This window comes from Grampus griseus (genome assembly GCF_964374135.1).
Source record: "Grampus griseus genome assembly, chromosome: 13".
Taxonomy (NCBI): domain Eukaryota; kingdom Metazoa; phylum Chordata; class Mammalia; order Artiodactyla; family Delphinidae; genus Grampus; species Grampus griseus.
This window is the reverse complement of record NC_139007.1, coordinates 9744064-9764906: the sequence shown is the minus strand read 5'-3', so window position 1 is coordinate 9764906 and position 20843 is coordinate 9744064. Positions and strand designations below refer to the sequence as shown.

General features: G+C 46.3%; 1 protein-coding gene across 3 annotated transcripts in view; it reads right to left on the bottom strand.

The window, feature by feature from the left end:
- The window catches only part of KCNQ5 (potassium voltage-gated channel subfamily Q member 5), a gene marked incomplete at its 5' end in the record, with an annotated part of 580981 nt that overhangs the window by 4495 nt on the left and 555643 nt on the right, over nucleotides 1-20843 (bottom strand). For all 3 annotated transcript variants that reach the window (XM_082669167.1, XM_082669168.1, XM_082669169.1), the window contains 2 exons: nucleotides 2372-2498; nucleotides 4841-4972. In XM_082669167.1, the coding sequence (XP_082525293.1) occupies nucleotides 2372-2498; nucleotides 4841-4972 (259 nt within the window). The remainder of the gene's footprint in view (nucleotides 1-2371; nucleotides 2499-4840; nucleotides 4973-20843) is intronic.

Sequence of the window (20843 nt, the reverse complement as noted above, 5' to 3'; positions counted from 1 at the left end):
TTCCAGCCGTGAGGGCGGGAACGGATGGCTGAGAGGCAGGACGCTCCGCCGTCCGTCCGCCTGGTCTCCACTGGCGCCCTTCTGCCTCCCCAGCCTTTAAAATTGATTTTCAGGGGCTTCCCTGGTGGGGCAGTGGTTAAGAATCCGCCTGCCAATGCAGGGGACATGGGTTCGAGCCCTGGTCCGGGAGGATCCCACATGCCGCAGAGCAGCTAAGCCCGTGCGCCACAACTACTGAGCCTGCACTCTAGAGCCCACAAGTCACAACTACTGAAGCCCACGAGCCACAGCTACTGAAGCCTGTGAACCACAACTACTGAAGCCCGCGCACCTAGAGCCCGTGCTCCACAACAAGAGAAGCCACCGCAATAAGCCCTCGCACTGCAACGAAGGGTAGCCCCCGCTCGACACAACTAGAGAAAGGCCCGCGCACAGCAATGAAGACCCAACACAAAGATAAAATAAAATAAATTATAAAAAAATAAGATAAAATTGATGTTTCAAAAACCATATAAGCGCTGTACAAAGCAACTTCCAGACCCTCCTCCCCGATCAGGTTGCCCTTCCTCAGCCACTTCCCTGAAGACATTCTGGGACTTTACTGCTGCCTAGCAGGGAACTGATTCTGTAAGAAATCAAGACCCTAGATACTGGGACTTCCCTGATGGTCCAGTGGTTAAGACTCTGCGCTTCCACCACAGGAGGCCCGGGTTCCATCCCTGGTCAGGGAACTAGATCCCACAAGCTGTGCGGTACAGACAAAAAAACAAAAAAAAGACCCTAGATATCAATCTAGGCGATTCTAAATTTAAAAATAAAGGTATAAAATGCTTGGAATATTTATAATCAAATTGCGGGAGCATTTTGATTTCTAAAAACTGTCTTTGTATGAGATGATACACTCTCCGGGTCAACAAACATTCAGTGCACTACCATAGTTATTATGCTTTTTTTTTTTTTGACATAAGAGAGACAATGAAAATAACCAAAACACAAATAAAAACTAGATCTTTGTTATTCTACTGTTGGAAATCTACAGTTGTTTGTAGTTCGAGTATTAATTGATGAAAGGAAATTTTCTATTTCTTATATGGAAATCCAGGTGTTTTAGAGAAACACTGTCTATGCATAAAGAAAATTTAATTTATTTGCTCTTTCTTGATTTTATTCCTTTTAAAATCTATTACTCACTAAAATACATCCAACTGCCTATAATCAGTTTTGATTAAAAAAAAATTCTGGCTACTTCACTCCTGTTAGAAGGGCCGTCATCAAAAAGATAAGAGATAACAAATGCTGATGTGGGTGTGGAGAAAAGGGAGCCCTGCACTGTTGGTGGGAATGTCAACTGGTGCAGCCACTGTGGAGAACAGTATGGAGGTTCCTCAGGAAATTAAAAATAGAGCTACCACATGATCCAGCAATTCCACTGTTGGGACTATATCCAGAGGAAACAAAAATTAACTCAAAAAGATGTCTGCACCCCCATGTTCATAGCCAAGACTCAGAGACAAGTGTCCACTGCAGATCAATGGATAAATAAGTTGTGGTGTGTGTATATATAAATATACACAATGGAATATTACTCAGCCATAAAAAAAGAGGAAATCCAGCTATTTGCAACAGCAGGGATGGACCTGGAGAGCATATTGCTAAGTCAAATAGGTCAGGCAGAGAAACACGAATACTGTATGATCTCACTTACGTGGAATTTACGACAAAAAACAACCCCCTTCCCAAACACATAGAAAAAGGATCAGATTCATGGTGACCAGAGGCAGCGGGTGGAGGGAGGGGACCGGAGGCAGGTGGCTGGAAGGTACCGATTCCTAGTTATAGATAAACAAGTGCTGGGGGTGCGATGCACAAGGGGATGACTATAGCTAATACTGCCGTGTGGTACCCAGGAAGGTGTTAACAGAGTAGATCCTAAGGGTTCTCATCACAAGGAAAACAAACAAGTTATTTTCTTTCTGTGCTTTTTTTTTTTTTTTTTTTTGCGGTACGCAGGCCCCTCACTGTTGTGGCCTCTCCCGTTGTGGAGTACAGGCTCCGGACACGCAGGCCCAGCGGCCATTGCTCACGGGCCCAGCCGCTCCGCGGCATGTGGGATCCTCCCGGACCGGGGCACGAACCCGTGTCCCCCGCATCGGCAGGCGGACCCTCAACCACTGCGCCACCAGGGAAGCCCTGTGCTTTCCTTTTTATTGTGTCTCTATGAGATGATGGAGGCTAAGATCATTCACAGTATATGGAGGTCAGACCATTACGTCGTACGCCTTAAACTTATACGGTGATATGCGTCAATTATATCTCAATAAAACTGGAAACAAATCTGGCTAAAAAGTTAAGCAGTTTAGTTGAGCTGTACCTGCTTTTCAACCTTGACCACTCGGCCGAGCATGCTGAGGTCATCTGTGGTCTCATGTTCTGCGGTTATTTTCTCTCTGCTCTTCTTATCTGATGTGATTTGCCCTTTTCCAAGAATTTGATCCACACTAGCAGAGAAAGAGATCTGATTATGAGTGCTGAAGGTGGACACTGCCCTAGGCTGGAAGGAAGGGTTTTGAAAAGAAAAATACAATTATCTCTATTTACGTAAGAGGAAATAAAAATGAACTTCTTCCAGTTGACGTGCTTATTTTCTTCACATGAAAATTACACTAGGTTAATTTTCTCATTATTCTAGTCCATGATGAAATCACTTATGGCTGATCTTCTGGAGGCAAAAAATGTCCTAAACTACCAAGTAATTTGTCTGTTTCCACCCCGGACCAGGTGGACCCGGACCACTTAAAAATGACAAAATCATAATTATGACTATTTCCTGTTAATAATAGAACAGATTTTTCAGTGACCATTTATCATACATCTGACGTATGGAAGATAAGCAGATAAGAAACCTGTAGTCTCCATCTCAGGATTTCTAGTTGGACAGTATACACACGTCACATAAGCAAGAAGCTCCAGATTAGTTCTGCAAATTCTGCTGCAGTTGAACTTTATAGAAACATTGGGAGGGAACTATACTCAATATTTTGCAATAACCTATAAGGGGAAAGAATCTGAAAAAAAAAAGGTATAAATGCATGTATAACTGAATCACTTTGCTGTACACCTGAAACTAACACAACATTGTAAATCAACTATACGTCAATAAAAACAAAGAAACAACAAAACCAGTTGAACAAACATGTTAAATGAAAAAATCCTGTTTGTAATGTTATGGCATTCTCTCCAGGTCAATTGATTTCTGGAAATTATCAAATTAGTTTAAAGATATCTTACTTTCAAAAACATTAATTCCTTCACCCTCAGAAAAATAAAACTTTACCAGAAAATCATAAATAATCATAGGTATAAATACAGGATCCTAATTTACATTTAACCTTTGTTTTAAATGATTAAATGGACGCTATTTATGTAAACTATTTCTACAATGCAGCATGAAATAAAATTTAAATTGCAGATTTTACAGTGTATTTTAACTAGTGACCCTATCACTATGAAGAAAAATAAAAGAAAACCAATTACATTTGTAATAAACAAACAAGCAAACAAAAACGTTGGGAGCCTTAGGTAGTTCTGTGAAAGGACTTGGAAAACCTTGGCTACCTGCGCAGAGACTGTAACAGGATCACAGGTGATTTAAAACAATTTCCAAGGAGACCTAGTCAGCCTAAATTGGACACTTTCTTCCTTTTTGTGTGTTTTAGAACTGAATTGTAAGGAATATTGACTCAACTTTCCAGTTTACTTTGTGTGCACAGGAGTACAGGCAGTCATGACATTTAATCCATTCAACTGCCGCTCTACAAGGACTGGGTCATTTGTTCATCTCTGGGTGCCCAGGGTGCCCAGTACACATTGCAGGTTCAATACTTACCTGCTGAATGAAATGAACAAAAAAACTGTGATTTCTGTAACTAATGTTATAGAAATCAACAGGTGTTTTACCAAGGGCCTAGTGTATGCCTCACCCTGGGCTAAGTGTGCTCTGGGCATAGAGAAACATTGAAGACTCAGTCCTTGTGTTTTAAGAACTGTTCAATCGAATGCTGGTAGTTGGGGCCTGATAGTGAAGCAAGGCTGTTAAAAAAAATGAAACTGACTAAATATTTTGGCTTCAAGATGACACAATCAAACTACATGTTTGAAATAACATACTGAACTCATTTCTTTCAACCACTAGAGAAGATGCTCCCTGGCAAGACGGTGTGTATCTAGCCCCATGCAGGACAGGCATGAAGGGAAGGGCCCAGACTGGGTCCAGGGCCCGGGGAACAAGCTTCCCACAGGGAAGCAGTATGAGAGTCAACCCTGGGTCCTCAGTTTGACTCTCCGGCACAGTATTCTAAGGTGAGCTGCGCTTCTACTCCCTGCAGTGGACTCTGCTCGCTTTAGGGGGTCAGAGGAGGGACAGGTCTGTCTTTGTGGGCTGGATGGTGGGTCAAGTTTAACGAAGGAGAAAGACTAGCTTTCCTCTGAAGGATGGTTAGGATTCAGGCGATAACGGAAATGACAGCAGCACCAACCATTAACATTCCCCGAGCACTCGGTGACCCTGCATTAACTCATTCAATCCTCACCACGACCCTAGGCAGACACTGACATTACCCCATTTTCACAGGTGAGACGCTGAGACACTGCCGATACACTGAGGCTTTTAATGACTGATCGACTTTTAAATAAAATCTACGTTTCAACGCAAAAGTCCAGCTGTTCACTAAAAAAAGAGTTAGAAACATGGAATTCAAGAGTTTTCTCTACTAGGGAGACGTTCCTCCCAGACAGTTTCTGTGCCTGTTCCTGTAGAACAAGTAACCCTCGCGTTGCTCACCGTGTTTGCAGGCTTTTAATTCTGCACAGCATGTCCAGGTGACCAGCAGAATACTGTTCAATGACGTCTTTTACGTCATATGGGCGTAATGTTTCCTTAAACTTCCGTTTTGCGACGTGAAACTTCATAATTCTGTAAGAGCAACATACTACATATGAATCTTCATAACTTCACTAACACAAGTCACCCAAATGGCTCACTAGTATATAGAGGAAACTCTGGGGGAAAAACATCATGCAGCAAATTATTTTAAGCTCCTGCAGAAATGCAACAGAAAAGCCCGAGGTTACAGTGGACAATTTAAGAATATCTCCTGTGAGGCACAACTTGAATGTAGAAAAACACACTAAAAAAGAGACTAAACATTAATACTTAAGTCTTGCACCTTTTTAATGTCCATTGAAACCCTGAATTAAAATCAAAGTCAAAATGCGATTCTACCTTTTCCATGTAACCCCAAGAAGTCCAAGATCAACACCCAGTGAACGCATCCCTATAAAAATATAAAAGTTGGGCTTCCCTGGTGGCGCAGTGGTTGAGAGTCCGCCTGCTGATGCAGGGGACGTGGGTTCGTGCCCCGGTCTGGGAAGATCCCACGTGCCGCGGAGCGGCTGGGCCTGTGAGCCATGGACGCTGAGCCTGCGCGTCCGGAGCCTGTGCTCCGCAACGGGAGAGGCCCCAGCGCTGAGAGGCCCGCGTACGCAAAAAAAAAAAAAGTTGTTAAAATGGTCTTTTATGTAACTATATACATTTTTGAGACGCAGATGTGCTACAAAACTCTCATTCTCTTTAGGGAAACGTACATTTGTATAGAAATTTATGAAAAATTTCATAAATTATTTCTGCAGAATACTGCTCAATTAGATACCCAAGGGTTTATTTTTGTTTTTTTGTTTTTTTTCAAACATAACACACTCATCAACTAAGCTGGATGTCTAAACTCCTCAGAGCCAGAGGTTTTATTTATTTATTTGGCCGCACCGAGTGGCATATGGGATCTTAGTTCCCCGACCAGGGATCGAACCCATGTCCCCTGACGTGGAAGCATGGAGTCTTAACCACTGGACCGCCAGGGAAGTCCCTCCTTTGCCCACCAGAGGTCTTTTTAATTACAATGTCTCCCCCAACATGGACTCCGTGTTTTAAAACAATATTTCGTCAATAAATTTCATGATGTCATGAAGAGCGAAGCTGCTTGAGATAACCAGTTACTGCAATAACTTGATATAATTCCTGGGGAAAGCAAAGCAGCACAGCATTTTAATGAATCTGTGCAGCCTTACTGCAGGTAAATGTTAAACTTGTTGGTGTTTATTCAACTATTAATTGGCTCGTAGACTCTGATTATCACGCTCATGGGTCCCAGGCTGCAGATCAGTCAGCTAGGCTCTAGGAACCAAAACTTATTGTTCCTTGGAGGAAAGTGGGAAGATTAGGGACAAAAGTAGCGTCTAAGTGGAAAATTACCTATCCTAAGCGATTGCTGATTGCAACTGGTTATAAAGCCCCAAACTCGATCCTGGAATTGTATTGTTAACTTCAATCTGACTGTCTCCTAATCATGCCTGAATCATTTGTCCTTAATATTCTTACCCCCTTTCGCTACCACATTGGTTTTCCCAATGGGTGAGCATCACATTCCCTAGCACATCCTGCAAGGCCGTGGGTGGCCTGGCCTCTGCCCACCCCTCTCACCTCATCCTCGTTCACTTCCTCCTTGGAACTCGAGGACTTTCCTCTTCCTGAAGTCCTACAGGATACTTAAGACTCGGTTCTAACGTCGCTGTTTTAATGGAAATTTCTGCAATTCTTTCCAAGCAGTTAGTCACTTGTCTATTAGCCTTCGTTTTAGTAACTAACATGCCACAATGTGATTACTTGCTTACATACGGCCTCCACCAGGCTGTAGGAGGTCCAGATTGCAGGGCTGTCTCTGTCTGTCTGGAGGCTCCGCCTGGCTAGGGAAGGGGCTGACGGGCGGAGGCAGAGCCCCTCTTCTCCCCAGACGTTCGCCCATCTCCACCTGCTCTTCTGCCTGCAGCCCCACACCAGCCCTTCCAGATTCTCTCGTCATCAAAGTGCTCATTTCTCAGAGGTCTGTCTTGGCACGCTACCCAAAATGCTAACTGTTCAGGTTCAGCTCAAGCACGGACCTCTCGAGGAGATTCACTGAGGTCAGAAGCTGTGTTTTTCATCCCAGCAGCTCATAAGCTCCCTGGCAAGGATCAGCGATTCAGTACACGCTCGCTGAAGAAACGGATGTGAACGAGCTCCTCTCTGGTCGCCCAAAGCTGTTCTTGCTGTTCCGTGCCGAGGCAGACTCCTGACACCTTCTGAACCGAACAGAGCTGAGCTCTTCGAGGCGCATTTCAGGGAGACCATAAGACTCTGACTCTCTTTCGTGAATACCAAAAACTTTCTAAAGTAAAACAAATTTGTGTATTCATAAATGATTAGGACCCTGCCTGATTCAGAAAAGAATCCGTTAAATAGAGATGCTTCTGAAAACCATGAAAATATAGTATTCTTTTCCCTCAAATTACTAACATAATTAGGATTTCACAGAACAACTAAATCACAAATGGTAAGATATCATTATGAGAAAGTAAGGAGAAAGGAAAAAACATTGAAAGTCAAGGAATAAATGACACCATAACCCAGTAAGTACCAAATGTAAAGACAGTGCTAACCGCAAAACGAAACCGTCCAAGGTGGGGAGAGGAGGGCCTGGTAGGAAGGTAATACAGCTGCTGAATGAGTTTTATATATCACAGGACCATCAAGAACACAGGGATGAACACATGTGGTTAAAGTCTAAATAGAGTATAAGCTTAGTTTTCTGTTCCTAAGAGACTGCTGTAGATGCTTCCAAAACTCCTGCGTGCCAGGCCTGCTCCAGGAGGGCAAGGATGGGAGGCGTGCTCCCTGCCCATCTTGGCCACTGTATGATGACCCTTCTGAGCCAAGACCCCGGTCATCAGGGCCGGGCGATTCGAGATGGTTATACCATCCAGTCACCTGCGCTTCCCTCCCTCCACCCAATCCCCTCGCCTTTCCAGGGACTGCACTCGGTTTTCATGGTTGAAATCAGACGGTAGAGTGGAAGATCTGGGAGACTAAGCTAAGCCCCCTCACTTCCCTGGTCCCGCTGGATGTCTAGAATGGCTTCTGTCTCTGCCCACAACGAGCTTGACCCGAGTACTCAGGGTCCTTGTCCTGGACACGGAGCTGGACAGTGGGAAGTGAAGGCCTCGTCCTCCCACCTCACCGCCTGCCTTGGGGTGGGTCTCCCATCGCTGTGCCCTTGCTGAACGGCTGGCCCTGCCCTGAGCCCTTTGCCTCCATTATGTCAACGTGAAGCCCTAAGAGTTTTCCACCTTTGATATCTGGGTCTAGCGAGGGCTCTGGAGGTCAGGTAACCTGTCCAAGGTCACACAGCTAGTACGAGGCCCGTGTTGCTGATACCCCACTAAGCTCACACCACAGGGCAGCTCTTGGGCAGGCACACTTGTAAAGGTTCAGGGGAATGTCCAGCTGTCCACTGACCTCCTTCTGTCTCCTCTGTGTGCCCTCTGACCCTCACACAAGTAAACCCGAGGCCACGTTAGTCTATTCATCTCACCGCCAGCTCTGTCTTCCCAGGGGGTCCAGTGCACTCTGCCCTTGAACTGGCCCCCTTCCTTCCCTCCAAGGCCCCTCCCAAGAATCAGGCCTGGGCCAATGTGGGTTCCCCACCCCTAATAACTGTAATGTTTCCCCTTTTGTCGCAAATTCTAGGGGTCCTCTGCTTACTTTACCCAAGTTGTAGGATATACACATTGGTCTCACTGGTCATCGGTTTGCTTTACTGTGTACGTTTCCCAGCTACCAGCTGCCCATGATGCACTTAGCTTCTGCGAAGTGGAGTGAGTAGGCCATTTTCTGCTTATCTGCAGGAAGAAATGAAGCCCAGGGTTCAATAATTCTAGATTTCAGGAAAGACATGAAGATGGTGACAATTGAGGAAAATGTCCAAAGTGGCTATTAGACTATGAATTTGAAAGGCCTGTTAATTCTTCGACTTTTTTTTTCTCTCCCAGACCATTCCATGTCAGGTACTAAGCCTTCTGACTGTGCGGTGAAGGGAAAAGGTGAGAGCTGGGGTTGGAGAGCCCCGAGTTGGGAGGAAGCTTGGTTCACACAGGCAATCCTGAATGTTATGTATCTCTGCCCTCCTAACGCAGCTGGATGGAAATCAGAGGGACCCAAAGTCTAGACAAGGGGTTGGAAGTTCTTTGTGTAAAGGGCCAGGCTGTAGGTCACATGATCTCTGCTGAAGCCACCCGTGTCTGCACTGTAGCATGAGAGCAGCCACAGGCAGTACGTACACGAGAGCATGTAGATGTGTTCCAGGAAAACTTTACTTACAAACACAGCATTGGGTTGGCTTCGGCGCCACCCTGTCGTTTGCTGACCTCTGGTGTAGACACAAGGAAATGCCTTGAGGCCAGGCAGAAAAAGAGGCAGAAAACTTTAATGGACGCTTATAAAAGAAGTTTAATATGATCTATGTATTGCCTGGTAGAAAGGAGTGTTTGGGCAAATCATTCCGGAGTAAAATTCAGACCTTTAGAGTACGTTTAGTGATTAAAATGACAACACTGCCAGGCGGCACTTGGCAGTATAGTCTGCGAGATGGGGACTCCTGTCGGCCCCAATCTGCAGATAAGGAAACTGAGGCCAAGAACGGTTAAGTGAGTCGCCTGAGGTTACACAGCTGGTAAGCGTGGGATCTGAGCCAGGGTGGCTCCAGTGCTGAGCTCTTAGTCACAACGTTGACTATTGTCTTAATATGCTAAGATGTTGATCTTTTAACACAAAATAACAGCACAGAAGAGATACTTTGGTATGAAAGGGCTCTTTTTGCTCACGCGCCTGGCACATAGTGGATGGCTTGTCCTTACTGGTGCTGTTGGAAGGGCCTTCGGAGGAGGACAGAAGGCGGGGCAGTAGGTTGCACTCTCACTGTCTTTTCCTCATGAGGGCAAACTGCACCCCTGGAGCTCATACAGCAGCAAAGGGCAAAAGACCCTGAAGCCAGTCTCCTCCGATGCTGCGGGTACCTAAGAGGCTAGGAATCCCGGAGGAGACCTACGCTCGAAACAGACATGCTCCGCTGTGACCACTAGAGGGCGCCAGAGACTCGCCACAAACCTCAACTGGCAACTGGCTTGAAACGGAAGAAATCTGCTCAAGCAATTTTCTGAGCGCGAAGAAACAACCACAGCAAAGTTAAACCCCGGGTGGAATATAGGCTGTATATACACACAACACATGTGCACTTATAAGGAAGTGGAGGTGCATTTGTTGTGCTGCCACGAGTTACAGAATCTTGCAAAAGTCTTGTCCCAGGCCTCTGAGTCAGGGTAAAAACCCTGCATACGAATATGCAGAGATAAGAACGACTAGAAAACAGAAGCGACGGTGACTGTGCCACCACCAGACAGATGGACAGGCGGCCGACAGCCAGACCTCGTGAGGGCGGAGGGCTCAGCCGACTGGACCAGGGAGGCAGCTTGATGGGCTTTACGTAAAGGCAGCAGAGTCCCCAAGCCCCCGCTGCCCCTTGCCATCAGCCAGGGAGCCTAAAACACGCCGATGCCTGGGTCCCGCCTCCAGAAACGTCATTTAATTGATCCAGAGGCTTTATAAACCTCCTCGGGTGATTGGAACCTGCAGCCCAGGCTGAGAACGACTGACAGGTGGTGGGACTGGGCTGGGTTAGGATGGCCTCCACACGAAAGAGTGACGGCGGGTCCGTGTCATCTTCTGAGTCACACAAATCGTGCCCACGAGGCAGCGCGTCCGTGTGCCTGGGTGTCAGACCCCCAGTCACACACAGCCCAGTGCTTTCTGCCCCCGCTTCCGGAGTAAGACCCGAAGTTCCACGCGAGAGCCAGCTAACAAGTCCCATTAGCTTCTCAAGGACTGCCTTGGACGGGGAAGCAAGTGCCGGGTGATGGGTCCATTCATTCTCTCAATAAATAGTCATCGAGCTCCTCCTCCTGTGTGTGTGGGCCCTGGCTGTGCTGGTAAGGAGCTGAAGAAGCTTCCAGGGACCACGTGGCAGCCGTCCGTCCCTCTGTGGCGTCCTGGTGGGAGGAACAGTCCCCTAGCCAGGAGCTCTAACAGGACTCGAGAGCCCATGTGCCCAGAGCCTGGGGCCCTGGACGAGCTCAGGGTGGTTGCTTCCCTGCGTGATGCTGGAAAGAGGGACCGAATCAGTCACTCATCACACATTCACTGAGCGCCTACGACGTGCCAGGCTCGGTGCTGGAGGCCGGGGATCGGTCAGGAGGGCAAGCAGACAAGCAGGAGAGGAGTGTGTACCCCAGACTTCTCCCGCATGCACCCCCATCTCGGGAGAGATGACCAAATTCCTCAGGGCTCAGAAATGGCCGCCTGATGTCCCAGACCTCATGTTTTTGGTGTGGATGCACCCCACTTCATGTCGCTGCGTCGTGTCCGTCACCTCTACTGAGGAGCGTTCCATACCCACCTCTTTCGCTGTTCAGCAAATTCAATCCCCTGATTCTGACTCCCCAGGAGAGATACAGCATCTGTCCGCCTGAAGAGGAGGGGCCTGGGGCTCGTCCTGCAAGTGACCCAGGGCCTCTGGTCGCTGACCCTCTCCCGAGGCAGCCCTCTCGAGCCTTTTAGGGTCCAGTCAAGGGGCGCTGCTGATCACGGGGCAGATTCGGCAGCCAACCAGGCTCAGAACTTGATAATGTGGGTCACCACCGAAGGCGTGCGGATCACTAGTTGCGGGATTCATTAATGTTATTTTCCTGTTAATACATAATCATGACCCAGTAATACAGGTCTGCATTTGTGTATACGGTATCTAGACTTTGAGACTCTTCAAAACTAGTTATAGAATCGCATACCGAGACTCCTTGACCATCCTGTCATCTCAGACTGGGCTACTAGCCAGCGACTAAGGAACCCCAGGGTTGCCCGGATGCGCTGGCCAGTCTCATTTTCTTGCTTTCAGCTCTTGATAGAGACGTAAATTAGCCCCACTGTATACAATCTACCAGATGTCCTCACTAAAGGGGCAGGCAGATACCTCCCTTGGCTGACTTAGGGGTCGGGAAAGTTCTCTGGTCATATTGTTCCCATCACTGGGAGTAGGGTTTTTCTTCTAATGCTTAATATTGTTTTAGATTCAGGATTTAGTAAGTTCTTCTGTTCATTCTGTTTGGCTTTCTTTTAAAGAGATAAGAGTAGTAAAATGCAAGTAAGAACTTCTGGACACAAGCAAGTCTACAAATGGGTAACTTGCCTTCCTAGGATTTTTGTGAGCACTAATACGGTAACTACATTTGGGCATTTTAATTTCCTAGGAGTCTAAAATCCTGTGTAAATTTTAAAGTGTGGAACAAATAAGTAAATAAACAAAGTGCCCACACATGCTGATTGCTCCTGAACAGTTTTTGTCTCAGCAATGAATAGGAGATTCAGTTTAAATTATAGCCAAATAAAAGGTTAAAAATTAGATGCTGCAAAGTAAGTGCGTTTTCGGTGAACACACTGGTTTAATGCAGCCTCAGGGCAAAATGCGGTCACAAGCAATTATCTTCAAAACAGAAACAAACAAAAAGAATATTCCAGGGCTTCCCTGGTGGCGCAGTGGTTGGGAATCTGCCTGCCAATGCAGCAGACACAGGTTCGATCCCTGGTCTTGGAAGATCCTACGTGCTGAAGAACAACTAAGCCTGGGAGCCACAACTACTGAACCCACGTGTCACAACTACTGAGCCCGCGTGCCTAGAGCCCGTGCTCCGCAATGAGAAGCCTGCGCACCGCAACCAAGAGTAGCCCCCGCTCACCGCAACTAGAGAAAGCCCGCGTGCAGCAACGAAGACCCAATGCAGCCAAAACTAACTAAATAAATTTATATATATATAAAGAATATTCCAGGGAGTATATTCGCTGATTAAAAAAATCTCATAAATGATCCATAAAATATTCCCCAGCAGCGTCCTGTACTGTCACGTGTCACAGACTTGGCTGTCCAGAATGACTTCATAGCGACTTGCAAACTCACCATCTCTGCTAAAACAGCAGAGATGCCATCAGCAAAGTTAGGGACTGGTGATGATTAAACAGCTTGCGGATTTAACAAAAACCCACAGTGGCAAACATGTGCCTCTTCTTCTCTATTTGCGGGGTATTCTTGCCTGAAGTGAGGTTTAAGAAGGATGCAGAGCTGAAAATACATTCTAGAGGAGAACGTGCACGCCTCCTGGAGTAGGTGCAGCACAGGTGAGAAAACCCGAAAACCTCAGCACTCGCGCCGGGTGACAGCAAGGCCCGCTTTGCACACCCTCAGAAGCTGACAAGTCATCTGTGGCTCTTCGCTTGGCTGATCAGACCCGAGCGATTTCAGAAGAGCCCATGTTGAGTCTTTGCTAGTTACAAAGAAATTCTTGACGCCTCACCTATGTTCCTATTAGCGTGAAAGATTCTCATAGGTAATTTGAAAAAATGGCTTTACAATCTGGCGTCAACCATTTTTTCTTTTAAATTTATTTATTTATGTTTGGCTGTGTTGGGTCTTCGTTTCTGTGCGAGGGCTTTCTCTAGTGCGGCGAGCGGGGGCCACTCTTCATCGCGGTGCGCGGGCCTGTCACTGCTGTGGCCTCTCTTGTTGCAGAGCACAGGCTCCGGACGCGCAGGCTCAGCGGCCATGGCTCACGGGCCCAGCTGCTCCGCGGCATGTGGGATCCTCCCAGACCAGGGCTCGACCCCGTGTCCCCTGCATTGGCAGGCGGACTCTCAACCACTGCGCCACCAGGGAAGCCCCCTGGCTTCAACCTTTTTTGCCTCTACTGAGTTTTTCTCCAAAGCTCCCGGTGACTTCCTTGGTGCCGCTTCCCAGGGACCTCCTGGAAAGGAGTAGGTCCCCTTTCTCTTCTTGACCTCCAGCAGCCTTTCATACGGTGGACCCGCCGCCTTCCGCTTCCAACGCTGGCCCGGCTCGTCCTCCGCTCCGTCTCCTGGTTCCTTCTGTCTGGCTGCCCCGGGTCCCTCTGGATCAGCGCCTTCTCTCTTCCGCAGCTCCTCACGGTTCCTGAGCCGGGGATTCTGTGAGGACCACCGTCTCTCTTGCCTCCACTCTCTGCAGGGGACGCTTCTGGAAACCATCCACGTCTGTGCTGACGACCACCAAGGCTGTCCTGGTTCCAGGCGTCTCTCCTGGCCTTCAGATCCAGGGCTCCACCTGCCTGCTGGGCGGCCCCTCCAATGGCACTCACAACAGTGCGCCGTTCCTACCCGTCCCCTTGCCCCAGCGCCCAGGCGCCTGTCTCACCCTCAATTCCTCCGCTCCATCCTCTCCAACCATTGAAATCCAAACCCTGGCGTCATCCCTGCTTCCCTTCACCGTGACTGCGTGGCCTCAGCCCCCGCAGATCCAGGGCTTGTTACAACGAGTGTCCCCTCTTCCCAGCCCGCTCCCGCGCTGCAGTCAGAGTCACCGTCCTGAGTGCGGGAGCGCAGCGCCAGCCTGGAGGAGTGACTTCCGCACGTGCGCCCTCCAGCTTTCCGGCCCGGCGCCGGCTGCCCTCGGCCTGGCCTCTCCTCTCCCGTCCCCTCCCCGCCCGCTGGCTCTAGGTCACTGCAGCTGCCTAGACACGCACGCGGGGCCCCCACGACGGCCCCTCCCGGCTCCAAGCAGGGGCCCCCTCCTCCTTACTGTTTGCCCCTGTGCCCAGCGAGCGGGAGAAGTGATACATCTTGTTTCAGCGCAGGATCCGACCCCCCGGGAGGGTCTTTAAAGGGCGTCCTGAGGCCTGTGTGGATGGGGGCGGCAGAGGAGAGTCACGCCCACCTCTCAGGCCCACTGGACTTCGTGGGACGTCCCTGCGCGGCAGTGAGTCACCCACAGGGGCTATGGGGACACTACCTCGTGCTGGGTGAAGAAACTGCCCTTCCAGCCCCTAATGGCGGCGGTGCTCTGGGCGAGTGCTCAGCGCAGGGCCTGGTGAGGAGGAAACTGCGGGCGCTTCCTGGGGGAGGGGGTGGGTGCAGGCAGGCAGGCGCCCCCAGGTGCGAAAAAGGAGCGTTCCTTTCACGTGGGCCGCGACGGCAGGGGGAGCTCAGAGAGGAGGGGTCTGGCCTGAGCGGAGGATGGGCAGGAGGGGGCCCAGAGCTCTGGGTTCCCATGCTGCCCCGCACTCGGCGCTCTGCACACGGTAACCCGTGAAATCCTCACCGCAGCAAAGGTCAGCGCCATCCCCGTCCCCACCTCACGATGAGGAAACGCCACAGAGAGGCGATGTGAGTTGCCCCAGGTCGCACAGCGGCACGTTGGGTTTCTTGGACCACCTTCCTTAGCAGCCCTGGGGGGCAGGGGGGCAGGAAAAATTAGCCAGTGAGGCCTTGTCAAGTCAGGCTGCAGCTTCAAGGAAGGATTGGGAGTCTGGGGTTAGCAGGTGCAAACTGTTACCTATAGAATGGATAAACAACAGGTCCTACTGTAGAGCACAGGGAACTATATTCAGTATCCTGTGATAAACCACAGTGGAAAAGAATATGAAAAAGAATATATATATGTGTATAACTGAGTCAGAGGGAACTATATTCAGTATCCTGTGATAAACCACAATGGAAAAGAATATATATATGTGTATAACTGAGTCACTGTGCTGTAAAACAGAAATTAACACAACATTGTAAATCAACTATACTTCAATAAAAAAAAAAATGAACATTAGAAAATAAGATTCTCTGAGTTTTCACCCCAGACCTCATTTATTCATCTGATTCCCTGGAAGGCTGGGTCTGCCCCGGGGGATAAGAGGTCGCGTCCAGGGAGACACAGCAAGGGAATGCGGAGATTATAGCGCAGGGCTACCAGGAGATGTAAGGAACAGGATACACCCCACAGCTTCTGGGCCAGCTCTCCTCCACATACTGAGTAATCTCCACCACCTGGTTTCGGTTCTCCTCACAAGGAGAACAGGTTGCACCGTATTCTGATTCATTTCTTGCCAACTGACAGAAAACACAGTTACGTTAAGGAGACCCACTGTTGCTGAGGACCTCGTTAGGAGTGGCCCTGACCCTAGATGTAGCGATTTTATGAAAAAATACTGGTGAGAAGCAGGCAAGCTTCGCCCACAAGGTTCCCACAGACCAAGCTGTTTCCCCAGCCGCCCAGGCCTGTACACAGCCCTCGTGTGCTGTCCTGCTGTGCACTGCTGAGAACTTATCCAGCCCTTGTCGTGCGGTGGGAAAACAAATACAAACATCTCTTTTGTATTTAAAAAAATGATTATTCCAAGACCCTTTTATAAACGTAGAGTTGTATTGACTGTGACCTTTAAAACTTATTATTTCAAATACATGAGCATGTCTTAATTTTTGCGTGAAAATTTGCCCAAGACTCACACTTACGTAGTGTTCCACAGTGCCAAGTGCAAGCCTGAAAGGCAAGCCAGTCAGCCTCTTCAGATATTCCCGGATGTCTGATACTGCGAAGGATTATCCGGGTAGCTGATGGGCTTAGTTTTAATCTGAAAATTTTGATATTGTGCCTGGGAAAATATTTTTCGAACAGTGATAGAAAAATTGGTGTCTTGCCATGTGTTATGGGCTGAATTGTGTCCCCCCCCCAGTTCATATGTTGAAGCCCCAGGACCTCAGAATGTTACTGGCTTTGGAGATGGGGCCTTCAAAGAGGAGAATAAGTTAATGTGAGATGTTGGCACAGACCCTAACCCACTCTGACTGCTGTCTTTATAAGAAGGGAAATTTGGACATAGACACATACAGAGGAAGGACCACGTGAGGACACAGTGAGAAGGTGGCTGTCTGCAGGCCGAGGAGAGAGGCCTCAGAAGGAACCAGCCCTGTGAACACCTTGATCTTTGACTTTGAGCCTCCAGAACTGTGAGAAAATAAACCTTTGGTGGTTAAGGTTAAACCAGTTGATGGTATTTTGTTATGGCAGCCCGAGCAAGTGAATTCACCATAATACAGGGGACCCTGGAACAACACGGGTTTCAACTGCTTGAGTCCGTTTATATGTGCATTTTTTTCAATAAATATATTGGGAAATTTGTTGGAGATTTGTGACAATTTGAAAAGACGAACTGTGTAGCTAGAGATGCTGAAAAAGTTAAGAAAAAGTTAGGTGTGTCATACATAAAATATGTAGATACTAGTTGATCTTTACCTAAGCATGACTGATATTTAATATAAAATTAATAATGTGTTAGTTTTCTTACTGTTTTATGACTTTACTTTCAAAGAATTTCATTACTGTACAGCATGCCTCTCTCTCTCTCATAATGGGAGAAACTGCATATCAGCCTATCATCACAGGGAAGTGTTTTTTTAAAAAATCTAACACTGTTTCAATACTGTATTATGGATGTAACTGTGATACTGTGTGCAGTAAAATTTTTAATAACAATTCATTCATTAGTGTACAAGCTAAGCTACCATGAAGCAATCATACTGCTGCTTCTTCATTATCAGTGCATGAATCGTTATACCTGTAAATAAATATGTACTTCTTTTTCATGTTATCTTTTCGTTTTTGATGTCTAGTGTTAGGAACACATATAACATCTATAGCGTTTTGTATCGTATAAGACAATTTTGATGTAGGTACTGATAGATGATTCATCTTGTAAGCATACTTCTGTATCAATAAACACAGTACAATACTGTAAATGTATTTTCTCTTCCTTGTGATTTTCTTAATAACATTTTCTTTTCTCTAGCTTCATTTTTGGTAAGAATACAATATATACTACATATAACATACCAAATATGTGTTAATTGACTGTTTATGTTATCGGGAAGGCTCTGGTCAACAGTAGGCTATTGGTAGTTACGTTTGGGGGAAGTCATAAGTTACATGCAGATTTTCTACTGCATGGAGGGTCGGGGCCCCTAACTCCTGCATTGGTCAAGGGTCAACTGTATAGTTGGAGTTGGGTGTGTAGAATGTTCAAGAGTTTATCAGTTTGCTTGTCAATCTGTTTACTTCCCTGCTAATTTCATTTTTCTATTTAGAAATTAATTTGTATGAGTGGATGAAAAGAAATTTAACATTGTTTTAATTAAATCATTAACAAGATAGATAGAACTCTTGTTAAAAATAAGTTCAATTTTCACCCCCAGAGATGAGTTTGAAAACACATTTTCAACAACTTCACACACTCCAATTAAATAATATTTTGAAAAAAATCTGTGGTAACCCTGGAGGAACTATACAAAACTCAGTATTCTTCTGTCTTTTAAGGCATAGTTTGGAAATATCTAAGAATAGCTGTTGTTCACTACTATAAAAAGTGATGTCATTCATTAAAAAAACCAGTCTTGGTGAATTTGGGTAATAGAATCCAGATGAATTCAGAGAATGACCTTAATCATCTTATTGCCCGAAAATATTTATTCTCAAAAATAACTAGAAAATGTCAGATGCTGAATAAATATTAATAACTGAAAATAAGAATTCCTACTTTGCTCTTGTGAATGTAATCATATTATTTTCCATGCTGTCATCTCATACATATTTTCTGTTACACATTTTAATTTTAATTTGCCTCTTAGGAGAAAACTATTATTATTGTCAGCGCTACTGGAAGACAAAAGACATGTTCAGGTAGTCGTATTAAATCATCAAACAACCAGAAGAGAACAAGGAAAATGCCAAAAACAAAGTCGCCATTTTAGAGTTGAGTAATAGATGGTTCACACTTGCCATCAGTGACATACACAGAAAATCCTGTTTAAGGTGCGCTGTGGGTGGTGGGCACGTTCTGGCAAAAGCACTCTAGTCAATTGATGTTCAGTTTGTTATGTAATTAAACTCATGAAAAGGGCACTTTTGCATATGACTTAGGAACTTATACCTGCAAATCCTTTTCAGAAGTGCTAACTGAGGTGGTTGGTCCTTTAATGTTTAGACATTAAGTTCTATCATGAGTCAAAGATTTCCAATTAAGTTATTAACTACTGAGTGTAGCTATTATGTTTTTACAGAATCCAACAATTTTAAATGAAGCTTAGAAGTGATTAAAAAAAAAAAACCGCACCAAGCAGAATCAGGATACAGGGAAGAAAAGCACCCCATCAAGAGTTATGAAGTAGCAAGCAGAAAGCTTCCAAAATCCACAAAAAGGAGAGACGTGTAAATAATAAAGTTCCTGTTAAAAATAAGAAGCAAGAAAGAATTCTGAAGAGCAAGGGAATTCTGCAAGGGACTTTACAAAAACCAGTCAAGTTTCCAGAGGAAGGGATAATAGCAAAGTAAAGCGCAAGCTGCTGCTCGAGCGCTGAGCTGGCAGAATAAACCTATTTCATTTTCCTTTTTGCAGCTCAGGATTCTTTGTGCAGGTTGTGAGGCAAAAGCAGAAAGCTTCAGAAGGTCTCGGGAAAGGACACAAATTGGGTTAAGTATGACTTTTAGGAAACTTAATCTGGTCCCTTAGATAAGATTTTACTGTACTTGCTGCAAATTAGACCAGGGGTCTCTGCTGGCTGTAAGGAACGGATGGAAAGAATGTTGAGGTCACTTCGGGGCCAGCAATGCCCCATAGAGCTTCCTGCCCTGATGGAAATGTACGATGTCTTCTCTGCCCAACACAGAAGTCACTGGCTATGCGTGACCACCGAGCACTTTAAATGTGGCCGTGCCACTGATGAACTGAACTTTACATTTTATTCCGTTTTAATTAATTCAAATTTGAATCGCCTGGTGTGACCAGTGGCTACAGTGTTGGACGGCGCAGGACAGATCCTTTCCATCCCTTTAACTGAAGGCTGTAGACCTCATTTTACTACGTATCCTTGGGTTTTCTGGGATTAAATATTACCCAAGGCTTCTGGGATCCCCCGGGGCAGGGCGATCATATCATTGTCCAAACTGGGAGACTTTGAGAAGGACATGGAGTGTCAGTAACAATCATGATGAGACGAGAGGCCCAGGACACACAGGACGGGACAGGACGCTCCCCCATCCACAGGGTTGTTGCTCGTAGGTTCTAGAGGGAAGTAACTAGGCTTGACTTCACTTCTGTTTAGGTGGCTGCTACAGATAAATGTTTAAGTACCTTCTGGGCACACATTTTCATCATATCATGATTTTCTTTGCCCCTGTAAACATTTACCAAAGTCTTTATAACGCATCTCTACTCTCCCAGTGACCCCCGACCACAGAGTACAGCAATGTCTAACAGGATGCTCAGACCAGAAGTACATAATCCATTATACTGATGTCTGAGCTTAGACTGAGTATCTGGGTAGCTAAACTGGGTTGGATATTTTCAGCTTTCCTCAGGCTTTCTGGTAAGAGGCAGGAAAAGCCAAAAAGAGCAGAGGCATTTCTTTGCAGTCGCTCTGCATTCCCTGACAGATACGCATTCTCCCAAAGGGATGACACAGGGCAGGCTGAACAGCAGCAGTTCATTTAGTCCGGATTCTGGATTGTTTGGGGGAGTGGATCCTGGAAATACAAGTTGCTGGGACCCTCTCAGTTTTCTGCCATCAGCAGAGGAAGTGTATTACAGTCAGACTTTACAATTATATTTCAGCAACCCCCTGCAGAACACACAGGCTTCCCATGGTCAGAAGTCAACCTGCTTTGAAATAGCAAAGACGGACTCTTCTTCGACACGAAATACAGAACATGGATTGAAGCACCAAGACGTACAAATAATTTAAAAAATACAGTTGTATCTATACGCAGAGGTCCTTAAAGCAACAGATTCACACAACAAGCCAATTCTCATGTAATCTGTCCGGTATGGCCTGGCTTTTCCAATCCCACTCACCTTTTATAACCCATCTCGTGTTGAACACAGTCAAGTTTTGTATTAAAAAAAATACTTCAAAATTTAATAGGCGTGTGGATGAATAGGAAAAGAGAAAGGAATTAATGCGGGAGATTTACCTGCAGGAAAGAGAATTTAGCAACACTGTGATTCAGATAATCAGGGGGAGG